Below are 17,320 nucleotides of genomic sequence, written 5' to 3' on the forward strand. Positions count from 1 at the left end.
AAAAGTTTCTGTGTAGATGTAGATGTGTGGTGTGGGACAGTGAACCAACAACTCATAGGCCCATATTTCATACACGGAACACTGAATGTGCCTCCCAACAGAAAAACTTGTATGGATGGTAGTAGACCGTCTTCTGCAGACTAGGAGGAACCTATGAAACCAACATGATGGATGTCCAGGCCATAGTGCACGAAGTAGAACAGCGTATCTCCACAAACTATTCCCAAGTAGTTGGATTTGATGCATAAAACCTGTATCTCGGCCAGCTTCTTCCCAAATTTGACGCCAGTGGACTTTTTTCTCTGAGGAAAGCTGAAAGTCGTTGTCTACAAGACATAGTAACTACAACCCATGATATACAACGGCGTATTACTGGAGCCCGTTTAGACATCTCTGCTGAAATGCTAGCACATATGTAACAGTTATTCCATACCTGACTGGAAGCGTGTATCGCAGCTGCCAGTGGTAATTTTGAACACAACCTATGGTGGTCAGTTCTATCGTTACTGCTCAGAATCCATATAACCAGTATGTGAACTTGCGTTGTTCTTTAGCGTGTGCTACCACAGGTACTGTTCAAGTGTCAGTGTGGGAGCTTATCAAAATACGATGTCTCGTTAACGACTTGCACTAGAATCTTGCAGCAAACAACATGGACATTCTAATTTGTTCTACGTTTAGTCTGTAAATGTTAATAGGCATTGTTCCAGGCCAGGGCGGTGCTGTGGCTGCTGCAGTACTGGCTGTTCTCCGTGTCCTGCTGTCCTCGTATATATATATCGACAAACACATTATTGCACAAGACTGATTGGTGACCACCCCATCGAATGGGCTAGTAAACTTTCGCCTTAAAAATCATTTGTAACTGGAAACAAACAGACGGTTTGCGTTGATACAAGTGAATGCGTTTTACATCGATATTTTGAAGCACTTCATGTTTGAAATGTATAAATTACGAATACCCAACCTCACAAAAACTTTTAGCAATTGTGAGTGAGAAAATGGCCTGGTGCAAAGAATTTTAAGAGACATTGGTTTCAAATGAGTTAAAATAGGGTTTGTATTTGAAATAAGTGACACTGGAGCAGCACAAACCTCATCCCTTATAACGATACACGATACGAGAGAAGGTACAGCAGTTCGACAGTGTTTTACCTTGATGAAACGTTGTTGAATCACAATCATTCCAGGAAAACCATCTGAAAAATGAGTAGTGGTAGAGTAAGAGTAGTAAGTGCGTAAGTTGAGCGCACTTGGCATGTTTTTATTGCACATACTTTTTTCGAATTATTTTATTATATTATACTTATAAATATTTTCGATGTGTAAATTTTTCAGCGAAACTTTATAATATAATGTAGTATAATAAACTAAATTAACTCATATAGAAATTATGTACAATAACAACATATCAAGTGTGCTTAATATATCCAGTTATTTGTGGTAAAAACTTCTTGTGATCTACGCAATTGCTACTACATATATAACTCCAAGACAGCTATGAGCCCACTAAGGAATTGCAGGTGTCACATGTAACGTGTTAAAAGCATCTAGATATTCACTGAGATAGCTTATCTGCAAATCATACGTAAGTGCCCAACAGAGTGTTCATCGAACCACTTTCACAATAATTCTCTATTATTGCAACCTCGAAGAGCACGCCGAAAAAACGAATATCTATATATTTCAATGCGAGATTTGATTCCCTTATTTTATTATGATTATCGTTTCTTCCTATGCAGGTCGGTGTCAACAAAATATTTTCAAATTTGGAGGAGAAACTTGGTGATTGAAATTTCCTGAGAAGATTCCTTCTCAAAAGAAAATGCCTTTGTTTTAATGATGTCGACCCCAAGTCGTGTATCACGTCAATAAGACTCTCTCTTCTATATCGTGATAATACAAAGTGTGCTGCTCTTCTTTGAACTTTATCAATGTACTCCCTTAATACCAACTCCTAAGGATCTCACACCCCACAGCAGTACTGCAAATGAGGGCGGACAAGTATAATGTAGGCAGTCTCTTTAGTACATCTGTTACATTTTGTAAGCATTCTGCCAATGAAATACAGTCTATTGTTGGCCTTCCCCACAACAATTTCCATGTGTTCTTTCTAATCCAAGTTGTTCGTAATGAGCATTATTTGTTAGCTACAAAATGCGAAAACGAATCTGTAAATATCTGCTGAACACCAGAGATAATGGACCTGATGAGTCTGAACAGAGACACTCAGTATATGTATTACAACACACAGCTCTGACGCTTTCGTTTAAATTGTCTCTTCGTTTCTCTTCCCAGTATCACAATCGATAACTGAATAAATTATTCGGTTGTCACAAAGTATGGCAACTGCAGGGGAGAGCTTCTCACCTCATAACTGTTACGTCGCGGCCAGCCGCTCGACAATGAGGCTTACTGGCTGCTAGTGCTTAATGGAGGGGTTGTATGGAACGCCGAAAATTGAGCCGCCATCCTACATGATGTGGACTTTAGTGGCGTCAATTTTAGCCTGATGGACCTGCCTGCACGTACGATTCCTAACTGGAACACATGCTGTCAGTCCCACAGTCCTTCACTAACTTGTTGCAGCAGCATAGTGACCTTCATGTTTGTTGCAATATCTTAAACTGAGTTACATTTTAATAAGTAAATAAATACGGAACCACCAAATGAGGTACATCGACAAGTGAGGGAAATGAATAAATTATTCCAAAGTTCAATAAATACTCCACATAATTTCTGAAATTGAAAGAAAACCAGGAATCTGAGATGATACAACAAGAGCGTATCTTCACAAGCTAGAGAGACTGAGTTTTGAGTACAATACAATAAAAATTTATGCTGTGGTGCTAAAAAATAAAATAGCTTCACCACATAAGTATCAATCAACTTTTTATTAGCTTTTATATCATAAATTGGATAATCTGCAACATCAGCTCCAATAGCACTGAAGCTCAGCTACAATTGAGCATGATTAGAGTGAAGTCATCCAAGTCCTATATTTATGTCAATTTCGGTATCCTTGTTACGAATATTTCAATTATTTTTGATTTCACATTCACAGGGAATGAGCAGAATTGATAGCTCTCAAACCTGTTCATTTAATAAGGATAAAAGTTTATTAAGACATTTCTAAAACTTTCAGCAGAAACATCTTTATGACTACGATTATTCCTGTAAGTAAACCTTCACCAACCAGCCAAAAACCCCCAAGACTGCTGTAATTGCAAGACTCCTTCAATGTACCCAGAGGAAAAAATACATACTACTAATTAGAATTTGCCATCATTGGCAGTAGTTATTATTACTTAAAATTTTCATGCTGTGTTTGTAAGTTCAGTTGATTTGCAAGGCAGATATGTACACTGGATTAATTTATTGTTAAAAAGGGTAAGTAACCAAAACAGCATCAGATGAAAGTAAGATATAATAATGACAAGCCCACAAAGAGAAAGGTTAAGAATAAATGGACTGCTATTAATATTAAGGTAGCAACATGGAATGCCAGAGGTTCAGCAAGGAAACAAAAGAAGTTAGCAAAAAATTTTAAAAAATGTCGAGGTAAACAGAGCTTGCATAATAGAATCGAAGAGAAAGCTACAGAGTAACAAGTATGAAGGAAAATATTTGATTTTATATAACAGAGCACAGAAACAGGAGAGAACAGGCAAAGCGTTGTCATTTATATACATAAGAGACTGGAAAAGAGAATCATAGAGTACAGTTGCATAAATGACAGAATTACAGGTTTAACTGCCAGAGAAGAGAAACAAAACTTGACTGTCATTGAAGTTTATACTCCTGATGAAGGGAAAAATGTGAAGTCTACAGATTTCTATGCTAAACTGCATTTGGTTTTGAATGAGTATAATAATAAACATCAAATACTATTGACAGGAGATTTAAACGCAACAGTAGCGAATAAACATAACCCAAAGAGTGTGGGAATGATGAGAGAAGATGTCATAAATATAATTGGAAGATTACCTACAGATTTTGTCTCTTTTAACAAGCTAAATATCCTTCCACGACAGATACTTAAATATAGACTATGAGCTCGAAGATTTATGCCTATTATTGACTACATTAAGATTAACAGAAAATTAAAAAGCAAAGTAAGAGGCACAGGTGTATACAGGGGACAAGACATAGGTTTCATCATTTCTTAGTGGTATCTCAAGTACATATGTATACAAAATGGAGAAAGAACAAATGGCTGACATAAGATGAAGGAATAAATCTACAAAGAATATCTACGAAATAAACATAGCATACGATATCTGTGCCATAAGAGACTTAATAAAGAGCTAGAGAAGAAAGAAGCATTGAAAGAAATAGAGAAAAATTGAAAAATATAGAAAATGGCGTGAAGAAAACTGCTGAAGAAGCCTTAAGAAAAAGAAATAGGCGAGAAGGATGGACGAGTTAAAAATCTAGACACCAAAATTGCATGAAATTAAAAGGAGACAACAGTATGCTCTTATTAAGTGTGTCAATGAAGCAACAGAAGTGAAACATCAAATTTACAAATGAGAGAAAGCAGGAAATTAAACAGTGAAATTATTGTGAGAGTCTTGGGATATGTTTATAAGCACAATAGAAGGCAATATTGAGAAAAGACAAATGATGATTTATAAAACAATGAAATGCTAAATCGAACAGGATAAGAAGTTTCTCAGATAAATAACATCCACCAGAACTTGTGGTACTAAGATACATGCTCAACAGGGAATACAGTAGATGGAATTAAAGTTGGATATGTAAAAGTCAAGAAAGTCATATACAAGCAACAGTTGTAAGGTCTATGAGTAATAAACAAATTTATAAATTCGGAAAAACTGGATGTGTTTAACATCTTCGATAAAATACAATGGAGTAGGAGTAACTGGAATGAATGTGCCGAAAGAAAGAGTGAAGAAAGGTTACTTCTCCAGATAAGAAGAATTAAACCAGTTGGGAGAAGAAAACAAGGAAGGCTGACGAAGTGATAGGTACCGTAACAAGCAAAACAAAGAAAAGTCTAATAGTTGGGAGAAGAAAACAAGGAAGGCTGACGAAGTGATAGGTACCGTAACAAGCAAAACAAAGAAAAGTCTAATCCTTGAAATGAAGATTATGATGATGACGACTGTGTTGTCTGACAATAATTCACCTCAGGTTTACCATCTGTTTCCTGACTCTCAGTATTAGAGTTATTTGTATTCTGCACTCAAGATATCACACCTATCTTGAAATAGCTGCAACACTTGAATATTATTCTACGTCCTGCCTACTAGTTTCCCTTACCCACCCTAAATAACTAAAAATTAATATTTCAATGAAAAGTGACTAACAGTCCTTTCATCCAGATATTTGGTTTGGTTTTTATCTCACTCTACAAAAATTTGTGAATTGGGTTGACAGTTCGGTGTTGATATAAAATTTGTACACCCACATGAGTAATAAAGGGATGCACAAGAACCAACAAATTTATAAATTCGGAAGAACTGGATGTATTTAACATCTTCGATAAAATACAATTGAGTAGGAGTAACTGGAATGAATGTACCGAAAGAAAGAGTGAAGAAAGGTTACTTCTCCAGATAAGAAGAATTAAACCAGTTGGGAGAAGAAAACAAGGAAGGCTGACGAAGTGATAGGTACCGTAACAAGCGAAACAAAGAAAAGTCTAATCCTTGAAGTGAAGATTATGATGATGACGACTGTGTTGTCTGACAATAATTCACCTCAGTAGAGAACTCAAGGTAGAATGAGAAACAATATATATACCTTGCACCTACACATGCTCTACAGTCACACAAAATGTCGACTTTGGTTTTCCTTGTTGTTTTTCAACTCCATTTCCCATTTACTACTGTTCTGCCTCACTTATGTCAAATTGCAACAATTACACCTCTAGAATTGCAATCTAGAATCATAATTGAATATAAGACCAATCATGGTAAGAGTGAAATTATCTCCTAAGTAGATTTACCGTCTACCACCTAAAATTCAGCCATCTTACCACAAAAATGTTTATTCTCAACAAACCATAAGGACATTGGTACTTTATATTTTCTGTTTGGGGCATGAGCAGGAGGCCGGCCGCGGTGGTCTCGCGGTTCTAGGCGCTCAGTCCGGAACCGCGCGCCTGCTATGGTCGCAGGTTCGAATCCTGCCTCAGGCATGGATGTGTGTGATGTCCTTAGGTTAGTTAGGTTTAAGTAGTTCTAAGTTCTAGGGGACTGATGACCTCAGATGTTAAGTCCCATAGTGCTCAGAGCCATTTGAACCATGAGCAGGAATATCAATAAGAATAATTATTCGTGCTGAATTTGGTCAACCAGGATCGCTAATTGCCTAAATATATAAATGTAAATAAAATTTTAAGATAATCTCTTTCTGTTATTATAATATGCAAACTGAAGTTCTCTAGTACTAAAAATCTACTTTTGCAGCAGATCTGAAGATATGGAATCTTTTATGGAAGTAATCCCATTTACGTCCTGGACTTTACTATTATTCATTTGTCAAGACTTGTGTTAAATTACGTCATTTTTCTGAGACCTACTGCCGTCCAGTTCAAGATACATTGTCCAAACCTCCTGGCAGTACTCTTTTAGCCTACCTCCTGCAGGTCTCAGTCATAACCATTCTTTTTGTGGTGGATGGAAAAGGAATTAGTGCAATTCTAGTAGAGAACCCAGGGTAGAATGAGAAACAAAGATAAAAATATATTTTTAAAAATACGAAATGGTTAATTAAGTGAACTGCAAGTTTGTCTGTGAACTAATTATTGTCTAATAATAATTAAAATACAATAATATCGTTGACAAACAAAAGAATAAAGCTTCTTCATTGCAAAAAGAGGAAGTATGTCCCAGGCATTGGGCTCAATGGGGCAGTAAGGATAAGCAGTTATAAAAACATACAAAACTAGTGAAAATGCAGAATTCTCTTCTTTGCTCTACATTTCTTTCCTTTTAAGGGAGTATAAAGTTTTAATAACAGCATTCAACGCCAGTGTCCTTTTCTTAAGCCTGTTCATAGCCTGACATAGCAACAAAATGACACTCTCGCTCTCGTATACTGTAATTTCAAGGTTCTAGGTACGTGTTGAGCGGACATTTAATAGAAAATCTGGTAAGTCTTTTGATGTCTTAGAAAATTCTACAAAAAATGTCTCTGGAGCCATCCATCCAATGCTGTGTACCTCACCCAACCACCTGGTGGCAATTGTATCTCAGATTCTTTCTGTTGCTTCTTTCGAGGAATGATGAACATCGAGCTCCGCTTGCCAACAAACAAATAAAGCATGTTGTAATTTCAATCCTTTCTGCGGACAGTAACTATGTAACTTGACGTTTCCCCTTGCAAGCTACGAATTTTAATTGGTTTTTAGGATTCACTGAGACGCCTGTATCATCGCAATTAAATATCTGAGAAGCCTTTAGTTAGTGTTTCTTAAGTAAACTTGTTGGCAACGAAAAAAGGCACCTACAGCTACCTTATTAAAGCCCATGGTTCTAGCACCAGATGTTGCTTTGAGAACAGATGAAACAAGATGTATCTTAACGAACCCGTTAACCCGATTTCATTTTTAAATCTGTGGGCAATGCCATTTCTTATAGTGATACGAGAAGGTAAGATAGGCAAGTCTTTTATTGTTGGATCGAATAACTTAGCTGCCATTGTTTTTAAGTAGTTAATGAGCCCAACTTCCTGTTCATCCATAAATTCGTTTATATACTTTACAGCCAATTTTTTGAACTTTGTAGTCAGTGTTTTCTCTTCTTTTCCCAATACGTATTTGCTGAATAAACTGGGGAAGAGCAAACTGTTTGAAACTTTCAAATACCCCTACTGGTCGGAAATAAGAACATCGACAGGATTGTCAATTGCCTCATTGTATGTATACATTACCTTGGTTAAAAAATGATCCGGAATTCCAAGGCAGGAGTAAAATTTCACACAATGGAAACTTCACATAACGGTGCTCAACACGAAAACACATGACTGCTTTAGTTGAAGAGCACCAAGGTGATATAGCTCAACTTATTGCTGCTAAGTGGCACCATCTCCTTGACACCTAAAAACGTCAATCTTGATTCCATCTCAGAACCCCATTCTACCCACCGTTCCACTACTTACATTGAGTGTTTGCTAGCAACTACCTTATGTGGCTACTGAACCAGACTTTTATTTATCAGACATGTGCAATGCGCAATAAATACTGCCATGAGAAATGAAAAGATGTTTCAGTTTGCTTAACACTATGGCAATGATACAGCTCAAGATTCACATTAAACCAGACTCTTATAAAGCATTAAAATATTGATATAGCATAATTTTATAGTAATTAAGTAACTAACATAAGGACTGCAAAGGGGTATTATTTCATTTTATCTCCTTCGTCAGATGATACTGCTTTCTAGATTTACGGAATCTAAACATAAAATATTGCCAGTATAAAGAATTTAATATTTTTTTTCGTGAAGGTTTCATTGCACTGGTGACGTTACCTTCCTCCAGCGAGGTCAATGAAACCTTCGTGGGAAGAACTGCCTTGCTCAGCGGTTGGGGAAGACAGTTTGCCGGTAAGTTGCTGATTTAGCTCAATTTGTGATACAGTACTGAATTAAGTTTGTTCCTGTCATTCAAAACATCTTGCGTACCTTGCCATTTCGTGGAAAGTATAGTATTGTTGGGCATTTCTGATTATTTGTGCAACGAAATATGGCTGCAAACGGCAGTAGGGGGACAAGGGGGTGTCAGCTCACGCTGCGTTGTTGCCAAATTTATTCAAGATGGCGGTGATGACGTCATCAAAGACGGCGGCATGTAGACCTGGCAACAGCGCATGACGTCATCCAATATGGCAGATTTTAACGGGAAAATAGGCCAATTGTCCTACGTCCACTAACCTAACCTCAAGAAAAAATGGCGGGAAGTTTGAATTTTGGCAGGAAAATTGGCCAATTGTGCTACGTCCACTAACCCAAGACTCCAGGAGAGAAAATGGCGGGTAGTTTGAATTCCAACAGGATAATGCATGCAAAACCATAATTGTCTTTATTATTATTGATTATCATTTATTAACATTCACTATCATTTATTATTATTTAAATAGACCAATTGGGCTATGTCCACTAACCTAAGCCTCCAGAAAGAAATAGGTGCCAAATTCAAATTCCAACAGGATAATGCATGCAAAACCGTACTTATCTTTTATTATTATTATTCATTATTATTGATTATTATTTATTAACATTCATTATCATTTATTATTATTTATTATCATTTATTATTATTTATTATTATTGACCTGCCTCCACAAGAAAATTCCCTCCAAATTCAAATTCCAATACGATAATGGCTGCAAAACTTTACTTTTGTTTATTATTCATTATCATTTATTAACATTCATTATCATTCATTGTCATTTATTATCATTCATTATCATTTATTATTATTCATTTTCAGTTATTGTTATTATTTATTATTATAGGCTTACCGCCACTAGAGAATTGCGCCAAATTCCAACACGATAATGTCTCGAAAACTCTACTTCTATTTATTATTATCATTTATTGTTTATTCAAGATGTCCGATTTTCTCGGCGAGAAAGCCATTTTCCTTAAATGCATAACAAAAATCTATCACAAGTTCAAATCCCAACACGATAATTGATCACACGTACGAACTTTCTCGGTCACTTATCTTTTTTTCACTGGTAGCCTATGAGAATCGCGTCAAATAATAAACTCCACTTATAGTAACGTAACTCACGTCCTTTGATTTTGCAGGGGGGAAGGGACTGAAGACTTTATTTCAAGCAGTACGGTCATCACTTGTTCTCCAACACAGTCAGCACACGCATCTTTGACATCGCAGTGCAGTGCTGCGGTGTAATGATTGACAACACTCTATTTATTTTTGCAACAACTTATTTAACCAAACAGTATATCACACAATCATCCTGGGCCATGTTGCACAGCCCACAGACACGCACCCAATCATAATTTCAGTACACACTATTGCAAACTGCTACTAAATAATTCCTCACACAGATGTGTAGATACCCTACGTACTCGTAAACTATAGTAATAACGCATAGCAGAGCCTCCAGATCCGCTCGCAAAATAACTGAGCAGATGTGCGCAGGTACCCCCCACTGCGCACCCTGCCCACAGGATTGTGAAGTCACCCATCCCTCTGGTTTCAGACCTCGCACAGCCCCTGCTCGGCTTCCGCAAGCGTGAGTTGGCGCGGTCAACGCGCTCGTCAGCGGTCAAAGAACACACATACGACCGTCCAGGACCGCGATCCGTCACAATCCCGAGCCTCGACCACCGCTCGCTTCGATATCATCGTTTTCCTGCATTCCTCTTGTTGCCGCATACTTGACTCCATGTACAGATTCCCCCTTGCGAACCAGAAGATAAGTGTTTGGAAATTCCCGTTACATCGTTCTAGGTCTTGTAGAGGGGAGTGAATTCGTAACACTTTGAATGGGAATTCATGTACGGAAACATACCGCTTTCATTCTACGATGGTTTCAATTCAGATGTCAAACTCAGCCACCTCTTTAATATCTGAATTAAGCCTGATACAGTACAAGGCAACACGAATGAGAGTTTAGTATAATACTCCAGACTAAACACTGAGCTGGACGAAGAGGTACACTTGTGACATCAAATGTAATACACGCCCTGCGTGATTGTAATGCATCGTTTACCTTTCCTGCACAGTGTGCCATTGAATGCCTGGGACGCCAGATGATTGTCTGTACTCCACACAGCCTGTCAACTTAGTGAGCTGCTTATTCTTGACTGAAGAGTGAGTCACGACCTCTTACCGAGTTCTCCAGTGAAACAGAAGACGGTTTGTCCCCAGCCTGTCTACAATGGCTGCGGGTACACTCGTCTGGTTGGTGGGGCTACGTGCTCAGTGATGCCCTTACAGTTATCGCAAGAACGTATTAACTAGCATGACTCTTCTGTCCCATTTTCACTAGTTGGAGAATATACGAGACTCGCAGCTTATTTATGCTGCACTATTTAGAGCCAATTGTTATCAAAATGACCACAGAATAAAATATTCCATGTATCAACACAACATTTCGGAGAGAGAGAGAGAGTACTTCCTTGTCAGCAAATTACGTATATCGAACTACCTCTCCTCTGTTAGTGCCGAATATTGACACCTTCCAAATTTGGAGTCTGCCAAGCAAACTACTAGACACGTGAATTATTTCTACCACCCTCAAAACATTGCTTTCAATCGTCCTATCTGTTAACACCATCTCCAAAAGAAATGACGGGAACACTGCGATCTCCCTCAGCTCGAAATTTTCAGACTGTTCCGAAAATGAGAGAGAACCGCCCTTTACTGTCACTCATTTGTGTATGTGAGATCACGCACAACTCACATGAGCACCACGTCCTGCTTTAATTACATATTCCATTCTCCGCTTCCGAAACTGCGGCCCATACAATTAGTGTGAACTGCGCAGTTGTCTCTCCCTTGCCGGCCGGTGTGGGCGTGCGGTTCTAGGCGCTTCAGTCTGGAACCGCGCGACCGCTACGGTCGTAGGTTCGAGTCCTGCCTCGGGCATGGATGTGTGTTTTGTCCTTAAGTTAGTTAGGTTTAAGTAGTTTTAAGTTCTAGGGGACTGATAACCTCAGATGTTAAGTCCCATAGTGTTCAGAGCCATTTGAACCATTTTTTGTCTCTCCCTTGGGATGCCTGAGGCAATGAACACACCATTGGCTCCCTATGGCGAAACAAGCTAAGCAGCTCTGTCGATGCCTGTGCTGCGCCCCTCTCGGCCGTGATCTTTATGACCCATCCCTTTACTCCGACGGGTGTGAAAAGTGGCTTCTAATCTCCGTTCCATGTTTGCATTGCTACCGAAATGAACGCACATGTAAATGGGAAAAGGGAGCTGCCAAATACACATTCATTACCATCTGATATGCAAATTAAGTCTCTTACATTCAAAGTACAGCGTGTAAAATATCAATCGAATCGTCTCATCGAGAAGAAGCTCATGAAAGCTGTTAAAAGGAACTGTCACCTTACCTGTTGCCTATGGAAGGTGGTAAAAATGGACTTCCACATTACACTTCTATTCTACGCTTCTCTCAGATATTTTTCTTTTGCATTTCACTTCCACAGAGGGCAAAATTCTTTACTCCTGTCTTCAGAAAAGACCACCTTACATTGAACCTCATACTTAACATTAACAAAATTCAATTTTTCAGAAATGCTGTTGTAGGTATTGCCACACTGGCAGCAGTCCTCATTATAACCTGATTTAGTTCAGTTATATTCTGTTACCTTTTTCCAAGACATTATCCATTCCATTCAGTTTGTTTTTCACACCCTTTGTTATCTGTAACAGATTTAAAATAAGATTACAACATGAATCACATTTAAATAAGAAAATGGTTACTATGTGCATACAACGTAAGTGTGTGAAAGCAGTTTACTGGTATATTCACATTTACTTCGACCATAATGGCTACAATATCTCAGATACTTAATGATACAGTGTCACTGTTTAATTACTTCATTATTAATTAAAATATAGCCTTTCACATGCATTTAACTGCCTGCACTCTGGTAGATAGATAATCTGCGACGTTTGCACTAGAACAATCGCTGTGATATGTGCTGTAGTCAACACAATCAGATTCTCCATATTTCAGGTATAAGGGATAAGCGAGATGTCCCTTCCTTATGTCTCTTATGTCATCATGAACTGTGTATCTTCCCATCTTCCAATTCATGATGGAGTGATTTGTTGCTTAAGCAAGACTGAGAAATGACTGTGTACACAGGACTGATACCTATGCACGTATGCATATAATATGTTTGGAACCAAATAGATCACTAAATTATGAGAAAAATTAAGATGTTAGAAGTAAGTTGTGTGCAAGGAAACATAACTGGGATGTTACATAAATTACCATTATGCCACCAAGTGTACAAGAAGCAGCTCCTTAGCATCATTGTGCATTGAACTGATGACTGACAACAGATAAGACAGAATTATATCACATTACCGAACGTATGTTGATCAGCCACCGATGCTGCACAATCTTGCCCTTCTGTGTACAATAATAATAAAGAAATTTTTCATGGATGACTGCAAAAATCTGTACGATCTATAAGTTTCAAATATTTTTATATGTTGGCAGTCACTTTTTAGGTGCTGCAGATTTTTTCACAAATTACAAAAATTACTCCAGATAATTAAGGTTTCTTCCAATTTAAAAACACGTTCCATGGTACTCTGTAAACATGAACGATGATGGATAGACTGGGCAGCAGTGACTTTTCGTTGATGATGTTGTACTTTATGGGAAAGTGTCGTTGCTGAAAAATGGCTGGAGGATACAGGATGACTTACACAGAATTTCTAATTTGTGTGATGTATTGCAGTTTGCTCTAAATTTAGAAAAATGCATGCTAATGCAGATAAGTAGGGTAAACAGCTCTGTAAATTTCGAATGCCATGTTAGATGCGTCCTACTTGACTCAGCCATTTCCATCAAATATCTCGACATAAAACTTCAAAGCAATGTAGAGCAGAACAACCACATAAGACAGGTAGTTGATGCGAGAAATGTATTAAAGAGTAACTCATCTACAAAGCAAACCCATACAGAACACCAGAGTGACATGCTGTTGAGTACTGATCCAGTGTTTGGGGACCCCACCAGGTAAGTGTGGATGTAGGTATGTCTTGTTAATAGTTGCAGTAATAGTCTACCACAGTGCTTTAAATGAGCTGTTAGTACATGGCATTGCTGTGTTAGGGAGTGACTGACTTTTGGCTTGTGATAACGTGTCTTGAGGACAGAAGCAGTGAATGGTATGTGGTGCGAATTCTGAAATATGTTTTTTTCAGAGTAATTTTGTAGTTTATAGTGTTGGTATAGATGAGCAGTGGGACAAAGTTCGTACAGCTCCACTCTCCATTGTTGTCAAATGTATTCAAGATGGCGGATCCAAGATGGCAGCTATAGATATTTCAACATTGCAATGATGTCCTGGTGGGAAGTTCAAATTTTGGTGGGAACATAGGTCAATTGGGCTACCTCCACTGACATAACCCCATCCACCTCCCTACCCTCCCCAGAAAACGGCTGGAAGTTCAAATTCCATCAGAACAATTGAATACACCACGGCTACCTCCCCTTCCCCCCGCAGAAAATGCGGGGAAGTTCAAATTTATGAGTTGAAAAAAGGGCACTTTGGCTACTTCCACTAACCTAAGTCATCCGACCGCCACCTCTTCCTAGGAATCGATGGGAAGAGGACTCACACCGTGAAGGATAGGATGGACATATGTCTTTATTTAAACAGCTTTTATTTAGACAATTTGAGGCAGTGCCTCCATCTGGTGTGCTCAGCATGGGGTCTGGAGTCCTAGTACACAGTACTGCCACCAGAGGGCGGTGTTATCCCTCCCATGATGTACTCCAAGATGGCAGCCTGGGGTGGGGGAAAATGGCGGGAACCATTAGGCACCCTCAATCCAGTGATGTGCTAGACTTCAGCCAGTAGGATGGCAGTACATGGTAACGTCATTGGAGGGGATATAGGGCAGTCTCAGCACCTCTGGAATCTCAGTCTTGCTCAATCAGTTAGCACCAGCAGAAGAAGAAGAACCATGAAGCCTAACAGTAGTCTCAATCCATCACAGCCCTGCAGAACAGGAGAAGCGGAAATGTAAGGGTCCCTTATCACATCTTTCTCTGTGGATAGCATTATTATTATTATTATTATTATTGATTGTTTTCGCATCTTGGCCCATGTGTAATACTTCCTAGACTTTGTTCAGCAGTAACCCTCGACGCATCCAAGCCCACAGGGTAGAGCGCCAACATGCCGCTCTCTGCCGCATCTGGACCTGTAGCGACATTGGCTGCCATCTTGTCCAGACCTGCAGCGACCTCTAGACCTGCAGCAGCAACAACCTCCAGCACGTCTGAACCTGTAGCGACCACGTGGGATCCTGTAGCGCACACAGCCCACTTGCTGGAGCAGGACAAGGAGCTGTTGTTGTCTGTCGCACTCATCGATTTGTGTGATGAGGACATGCGATCTGCTCGCAACACATCGAACGCTGCTGGTGGTCCTAAACAATAGCAAGATGGAGGACAGTACTGGTCACCAACATATGACCCATCCCAAAAAAACATCCCTGTGTTATTGCAGTCACAGAGTGCAGATGCTGTGAATACGAATGCGTGGAGTATACCCATGCTTTTCAGTTCCACATACAGCTTAACTCCCAGTGGAACGAAACTTGTAAGTGTTGGTATAGAAGCACATCATGTTTGAGGCTTGCATGCGAGAAAAGAAATTGAAAATGCATCGAAGGGTGTTAATGTGCCAATTTCCGAGTTCGACTGAGACGAAATATGTCGTGCAGAGCGCTACATAACTCAGCAGATTGCAGAGTATTATCCAACTCGTTCTCACCCAGACATTTGCCTTACTGGTGTGACACTATTACAACAGTGTATGATGACTGCACACTATGTGTGAAATAGGGTGACCATTGCGTTTACCTAAGGCACGCCTCAGTTATGAAATTATACGATCTGGATACTGCACTACGTTCTACATTGTAGAGAGTGAACCCCTGGTTACCGAGCATAGACTCTGCATACAATGATGTTGTATACTTCCTACGTGTGCACAGTGTATATGTTGATGATTTGAAGCAGCACCTTTGTTTGAACATGAACGCTGAACCGAAAGAGAACCAGACTAAATGAGCATTTGAAAAATCTGAGACACTGTGAGACATCCATTGGCCTGAGAGAGATACACGGGGAATTTATTGCATGTCAAAGAACTTTGTTTGGGAAATACTGTACAGGTGCAAAGAAGAAGATACAGAAAGAGTCTGATGATTTTCTTGAAATACTACATCCTATGTAAGATATTTAAATAAAAAAATATTGTACATATGTATAATGTCAAACCGTGTTTGTGTTCTATTTCATAACTCTCTCATTACACTCAAAGTATTACTCTTATTAATATCATTATTTTTCAAAGCTAGACCAGTTATTGACATAATGAATGATCAAGTTAGTCTTCATGGTAATATATATTTCTCTGTAACCAATATAGCTCATACAGTTAAGTGCTTGAGCTATAGTGGCTACACAAGTTATTACCCTCCCTTCCAGTGTATCTTTCTATATATGTCAACTACTTGTCAGTATCTAGCGTGGCGTAGTCAGTATCACAGCAAGGTGAGTGAAACATCATCATCACAAGGACTTTGTTGTATGTGACTGATCCTGTGGAGATGCAAAAGAAGACCTGTAGAAGAACGGAATTCTCCTACCTGATGTAGCTGTTGCTGTCTTCAGTTCAGAGACTGGTCTGATGCAGCTCTCCATGCTACTCTGTCCTGTGCAAGCTTCTTCATCTCCCAATACCTACTGCAACCTACATCCTACTTAATCTGCTTAGTGTATTCATCTCTTGGTCTCCATCTACGATTTTTACCCTCCACGCTGTCCTTCAATACTACATTGGTGATACCTTGATGCCTCAGAACATGACCTACCAACCGATCCCTTCTTCTAGTCAAGTTGTCCCACACATTTCTCTTCTCCCCAAATTTATTCAGTACCTCCTAGTTAGTTACGTGATCTACCCACCTTATCTTCAGCATTCTTCTGTAGCACCACATTTCGAAAGCTTTTATTCTCTTCTTGTCTAAACTATATATCGTCCACGTTTCACTTCCATACATGGCTACAGTCCATGCAAATACATTCAGAAACGACTTCCTGACACTTAAATCTATAGTCGATGTTTCTCTTCTTCAGAAACGCTTTGCTTGCCATTGCCAGTCTACATTTTATATCATCTCTACTTCGATCATCAGCAGTTATTTTGCTCCCCAAATAGCAAAACTCATTTACTACTTTAAGTGTCTTATTTCCTAATCTAATTCCCTCACCACCACTCGACTTAATTCGAATGTATTCCATTATTCTCGCTTTGCTTTTGTTGATGTTCATTTTATAGCATCCTTTCAGGACACTGTCCATTCCGTTCAGCTGCTCTTTCAGGTCCCTTGCTGTCTCTGACAGAACTGCAGTGACATTGGTGAACCACAAATTTTTACTTCTTCTCCATGGATTTTAATTCCTACCCCGAATTTTTCTTTTGTATCCTTTACTGCTTGCTCTATATACAGATTGAGTAACTTTGGGGATAGGCTTGAACCCTGTCTCACTCCTTTACCAACCACTGCTTCCCTATCAGGCCCCTCGACTCTTATAACTGCCATCTGGTT

General features: G+C 39.0%; 1 protein-coding gene across 1 annotated transcript in view; it reads left to right on the plus strand.

Annotated features, from left to right (window-relative positions):
- Positions 1 to 17,320, plus strand: part of LOC124551195 (venom protease-like) — a 220,675-nt gene that overhangs the window by 140,406 nt on the left and 62,949 nt on the right. Inside the window, exon 4 of the mRNA XM_047126183.1 lies at positions 8,478 to 8,576. Within this exon, the coding sequence (XP_046982139.1) occupies positions 8,478 to 8,576 (99 nt within the window). The remainder of the gene's footprint in view (positions 1 to 8,477; positions 8,577 to 17,320) is intronic.

Source organism: Schistocerca americana, chromosome 9 (genome assembly GCF_021461395.2).
Source record: "Schistocerca americana isolate TAMUIC-IGC-003095 chromosome 9, iqSchAmer2.1, whole genome shotgun sequence".
Taxonomy (NCBI): domain Eukaryota; kingdom Metazoa; phylum Arthropoda; class Insecta; order Orthoptera; family Acrididae; genus Schistocerca; species Schistocerca americana.